The sequence below is a fragment of the Taudactylus pleione genome, unplaced genomic scaffold, assembly GCF_031769625.1.
Source record: "Taudactylus pleione unplaced genomic scaffold, aTauple2 ptg000563l, whole genome shotgun sequence".
NCBI classification, from domain to species: domain Eukaryota; kingdom Metazoa; phylum Chordata; class Amphibia; order Anura; family Myobatrachidae; genus Taudactylus; species Taudactylus pleione.
Genome location: NW_028284965.1, coordinates 924,643 through 930,642, shown reverse-complemented (window position 1 = coordinate 930,642; position 6,000 = coordinate 924,643). Strand labels below are relative to the sequence as shown.

Below are 6,000 nucleotides of genomic sequence, written 5' to 3'. Positions count from 1 at the left end.
TGTGGACAATTGTGGAGTGGTCGGTGTTCTTCATGAAATTGGCCTGCAGACCAGTACAGGCTGTCATTGAGAATATTCACTACTGATTATAGCACCAGATCTGCATTCTTGACTGTCTGTGTTCAAACTAGAGATTTTGCACTGACCCTCGTGTTTGGTTTTGAATCCAGATTCACCTTTCTGTTTTGGTTTTGGTTTTGCAAAACAACCCTCACGTGTTTCAATTTTGGACGTGTATTTAAAAAAAAAAAAATTAAAACTGGCTAAAATTATGTCATTTTGACCTGTTAGCATGCAATCCAAAACCCCAGTTCGGTTTTTAAATCCGAGTTCCGAACCGTGGGAAGATCTGAACCAAGACTTGGTTAGGCTCAATACCCCAAAGTGATTCTGAACTCGGACTCGGTTCGACTCTGAACCCTTGAATTCGGTTGTCTTCGGATCTCAGAGAACAGGATCCCCACATGTTTAGTTCAAACATGAAATGGCCTTTGGAAATTAGTTTACAAAAATGAAAAAGATTATTTATACACAAGCTACTGTTCCTTGGATTATTTGACATATTTCGGCAACACACATTACTTATATTATCACAAATTAACAAAAATTAGCAAACTTTTTTCTGCTCTGTTAGTGAAGTTTCATAATTATCAATCTGATTGACCTTCAATACTGCAAAAAAAAACTTGTTTTAAAGCAAAGCAAAAAACTGAAAGATACTAAAACAAATAAAAAAACAGGGTTGTAACTAGGGTGGTGCGACCTGTGACATGGCACAGGGCACCGCAGGGCAGGGGGCGCTGTTTGGACCTGTCAATTTACCTTTTCATTATCATTCGCACTTGTAGCTCCCTCTTCTTTTATCCTCAGCATCTCCTGGCCTCCCCCTATCTCTTCCCTGACCCTTCCCCATGAGGCCATGGCCCTCTCTCAGGTGAACTATATTATGTCCCTATTTATCCCCAGCATCTCCTGGCCTCCCCTATCTCTTCCCTGGCCCTTCCCCATGAGGCCATGGCCCTTTCTCAGGTGCACTATCTTATGTCCCTATTTAAAAATGGGGGGGGGGGCGATGCTCTCTCTGGCACAGGGCACCAAAATGTCAACAAAACACATTCTAATATGTATAATAAGTACTTTATTTTCTGTACTTTTGTTTAGAGACACAACTTGAAGATGAGCATTTAGTGATCACACTGCTTTATTTAAAAAATACAATATTAGCTACTACAATCGCAACAGTAAAAAAATAGTATTGACTGCTATATAGAGCAAAGCTGCTGGAAACTGGCTTTTTTGTTGTAGGCTCGGTGGTAACGTTACATGAGTATATATCTGTTCTTTCAGGTGACAGCAACTCACTGCCAATGAAACAGATACTTTCGGAGGCACAACCTCGAGACGCACCTGTGGAGAACAATCGTACAGTAAGTGAAGAATCATTGTAACTTGTTAAAGATAGACAAAAAGTGTGCAGAATAATAGCACAATAAAAGTACATTGTCTTACAGATAACACGTGTGCTTTCCAGGACAAAAGTACAATAGATGTAAGTAGTGTAAGGCTTCCAGTCAGCCTGGGACCACAGAATACATTTCTATGTTATGTAAGTATTCTATATTTTGATATACTTTCATTAAAGTTCCATATATGGGTCATGACTATGTACCTGCAGACTGACACCACAAAATGTTTTTATACAGTTGACTCTATGGAGTTATTCACATACTCTGAGTTGGATACAGCTGCATCTGGGTGTGCGTCTATTGGGGGATGAACGCCTGCAACTTTCTGGAAATGTCGTTGCATAGCCCTTCCCTGGTGCACATCCGTGCTTTCGAATGTGCAAGGACGGAGACACCCACTGTAAGCATCCATAGATGTTGTAATACTGCTTGGTGTGTCTTTAGAAGCCACCATAAGTTGGACCATCGAAACTTGCTCCAATCCTATGGCAGGTGCAGTTTCTTCACCTGATATGGCCTCCTATGTGAGCGGTTGAATGTAGGGATGGTCATCTGTGGTTTTCCATCTATGGTCACCATCAATGGCACCATCAGTGATAACCATTGATGGTACAATAACCATCTATGGTGAACTATCTGTGGTTTGGACCACTCAATGGCCACCTCTGCTGGGTGCCTGGCATGCTGTAGGCCAATCAAAAATGGGGGCGGGGCTATGCTATGTGTTGGGAGCACGAAAAAAACATTGGTTTCCACTTTGCCATCAATGGCAGAAAACCTTTGACCATCGGTAGTAAACATCAATATTTGTAAATTATCAATGGTCTATGGCCATCCCTAGTTGAGCGTCTGTTTACCACTTTCACCAACACGTCCGTCACCTTACCATAATGTGCACATAAGACCGACCATCTCTGTGGTGCGCTCAGACTCCTCCGTGTCACTGTCCGGGAACACCCACTTTATTTTCAACACATTTTTGAGACCATACATCTCCCGTGGGCCTCAACTGCAACTCTGATCCAACATAAATGCATGCGCAGAAGAAAAAAATGTACCACTGCATCCGACATCAGAATCAGGCCTATTGTGGGCCCACAAAAGTGCTCTGGAGAACAACAGTTGGACAACCATATTTTACAGAGCAGATACGCTAACAACACTGATTGTCATGGCTGTGGAGAGTGAGACTGAAAAATTATAGGGGGTGTAGGTAATAGGACGCAAGATAAGGCTGGGACAGGGAATGGGGTGACAGGCAGTGCTGCACTAAGGGCCTGATTCAGTATGGATCACAAGTGTGACCGCCGCTGCAATTGCACACGCAGATCTGCTGCGAAAATATGCTAATGTCTGCGATTTCTATGGCGTCGCAGCACAACATAAGGACGCCCACCTTCCCTTACACACACTCCGTAATGCCTTGCAAGACTGCAAAAACATCGGTATCATCGAGTAACATCGGAGCCTCATGCACACTTGCACAAGGTCTGACCTTACGCGGGAATTGCTAATTTTCCGGTACGCAGTGAGAGCTCAGGCTGCATATGCCATTGCAATGGCTAATTTATGCACGCCCTTGTAATGGCGATCAAACGCTCTGGCACTCCTGCGTTTTGCCGACCAGCCCCTGTCACCTCGCCCAAACGGTCACTTCTTCTCTATCACTCTGCGATGGGTCTGCGTGATGTCTGGGATCGCAGTTTGATTGCAGTGCAATCACAGTGGTTCATTCTCGCACCTGCAATGCGAGACATATACATGCGTAGTACTCAACAATTAGTCGTCTGCGTGTATAATCGCAATTGCAGTCCTTGCTGGTTCAGGTCCTAAGGCATTAGTGGTTCTTTGGTAAGAATCAATGTATTTGGCTTCCTTAACTATAAAAGTTGCTTGCAACAATAAACAAAAACTCCAGTGTTAAAAGGTTTAACTAATGTACACAGCAGTACAAAACAAAACATTTTTATTCCCTAAAATAATTTAACTAGTATACACTTTGGTGTGTTAAGTGTTCCTTCAGTTTTACAGTTTGACAGTTGGAAGTAGCGTTATTTTAGGCATACGGACTGATTAATTACTTAAGCTACAATATGTTTAGAAATAGTTACAAATTAATATGGTAGCTGGGAACAAGGAAGATGCCTGCATGAGCGATTAGTGATATAGCTGCTCTGGGTGGAAAATTAAAGTTCCATGATAAAGGAGCAGCAAAGATGCTGATTGATTGACAGCAGTCAAGAAAAAAGGACTGAAGGAGCAGGTGACCAAAAAGGACAGAAGAAGAAGGTGACCAAATGAAATGTAAACGGTCATGAGATACTGTAACTGGGAAGTGTCTGTCTGTCCTCCTGTATCAGCACCTAGAACCAGCTAGAAACAAACAAGCCCAAGTCCAGCTCCAGGTCTCGACCCTAAGCCCAGCCTCAACCTTTCTAACTCCCAAACCACTTAAGTCCCACACAGAACCAAAATATCAGCTCCAGAAGCCAGTCAGCCTGTAGACTGCTACCAGCCCAGCCTTCCAAACAAGGCTTTGTCCAGGCATAGCCAGCTCTTTGGTCCATCAAAAGGACTAGACCAATGGTTCCCAAACTGGGTACTGTTGCACCCTGGGGTGCCTCAGGGCACTTACAGGGGTTCCTTAGGTTGGTGTTCCAGGACCAAGTAAAATGATTTTTAGTCAGTGTGATAAGAAAAACCAGAGCTAATGATTGCCAATCAAAAAATCTGTGGACAAAAAGAAGTGCAGTCCTGTCCACCACCACAGAACTGACCTTAAGGGTCACATATTAGCAAAATTTACTTAATTTAATTTTTGCTGCAATAAGAAACTTTATGATCAGGGGTGGCGTGGAAAAAATACTGATACTCCAGGGCACCCTGATTCTAAAAAGTATGGTAACTACTGGGTCACTAGACTAAAAACTTAGTCCCAGTTCTATGAAAGACCCAGTCCTATGACTGTCCTATGATATTAGACCTGCTAAAGCCAGGCCTGATATCCCTTGCCTCTTATCCCTCAGCATAGAATGCTCATGTACTATGCCTAAGCTCAACTCTAGTCACCAGGCCTCAGCCAACCGCAGGTTCTATACCTCAGCTCAGCACTAATCCCTAGACCTCAGCAAAGCCCTAGACCTCTGCCCAACCCTATGTTTAGACCTCAGCCCAGCACCAGGTACTTGGATGCTGTCCTCTGGCTTAATTAGTATGAGGCCCCAATCAATCCTTGGCCCCATTAGTCCCTTATCCGAAGTCTAAGCCACCTCAGTAGAATCGGTCATCTAGGTAGGCTACCCCAAATCTTAGTGCTCCTTTGTAGTTTTCCTCATTCAGGTTCTGCTAGGAAGTATAAAGCTGTTGCACATACTGCAATATCACCAGAGAAATTATGGAATTGGCCAGATGCTGAGGTGCATGTACCTCTAGAAACAAGAATAATGACCACATAAAGACACTGTTATTGGATCAACTCTAATCCCCTTTGTTCCTGTTATTGCATGTCCTCATGGTATGGAACAAAGAATCTGGTATTTCACTGGTACTCTGCTACCTAACTAGGATGATGACCTCTCCTGCTCAGATAATACTAATGATAAGGAATACAACTGTAAATGATCTCTGGTGACAATTACACTCCTATAATAAATCTCTGGTGACAATTACACTCCTTATAATAAACCTTATAATAAACCTTATACTGTAAATGACCTACTGTACATGTATTTTTCACAAATTATACAATGACTGTTGCAATGTTTCATGTTTGAGAGTGCAAATATTAAAAACATTATTAGAATTACCAAGTCCAGTAGTCTTTAAAATGCAGCTATTTTCATTTCCAGTGCATTGCAAGATATCGTCAGTATTACACCATGTAGAGAAAATATCTCCCTTGCACATTGTGCAGGTCACTCCATTTGGCTGTAAGTTATCAGCGGGCACTGAGAGAGAGAAGGTGAGAACATGCAACAAAAAAGAAAAAGACTGAATCACTAAAGAAATATTATGACATTGTTAAGGATCTTATAATTCTACTTGTCGCTCTCTTCTGCTGATATAAAAAGAATAAATATAACACAAACAGTACTAAATCCAGCAGGTAATAATTATCCAGTATCTGAAAAGATGTGCGCGGAACCCTAGTACTTTGGTTTTGGCAAAAACACCCCAAACTTTATGGTGTTGGTTTTGTCCAATCCACCCTGAAGTGTTTTGGTGGGTGTGATAGGAATTACCGCCGGCCGCATAGTGAATGGAGGAGGAGGAGAGTGTGTGACTGGGTGCTGCTGGGGAGTTGGTAGTGAATGGAGGAGGAGGAGGCGAGTGTGTGACTGGGTGCTGCTGGGGTGTTGGTAGTGAAAGGAGGAGGAGGAGAGTGTGTGACTGGGTGCTGCTGGGGTTTTGGTAGTGAATGGAGGAGGATGGGAGGGTGTGATTGGGTGCTGCTGGGGTGTTGGTAGTGAATGGAGGAGGAGGAGAGGGTGTGACTGGGTGCTGCTGGGGTGTTGTTAGTGAATGGAGGAGGAGG

The 6,000-nt window shown here is 43.1% G+C and overlaps 1 protein-coding gene across 1 annotated transcript in view; it reads right to left on the bottom strand.

The window, feature by feature from the left end:
• Positions 1-319: 319 nt before the first annotated feature.
• Positions 320-6,000, bottom strand: part of LOC148481772 (phospholipase A2 inhibitor and Ly6/PLAUR domain-containing protein-like) — a 29,466-nt gene continuing 23,785 nt past the window's right edge. Inside the window, exons 5-7 of the mRNA XM_088453023.1 lie at positions 5,273-5,413; positions 1,324-1,407; positions 320-489 (exon numbers count right to left, since the gene is read on the bottom strand). Of these exons, the coding sequence (XP_088309149.1) occupies positions 320-489; positions 1,324-1,407; positions 5,273-5,413 (395 nt within the window). The remainder of the gene's footprint in view (positions 490-1,323; positions 1,408-5,272; positions 5,414-6,000) is intronic.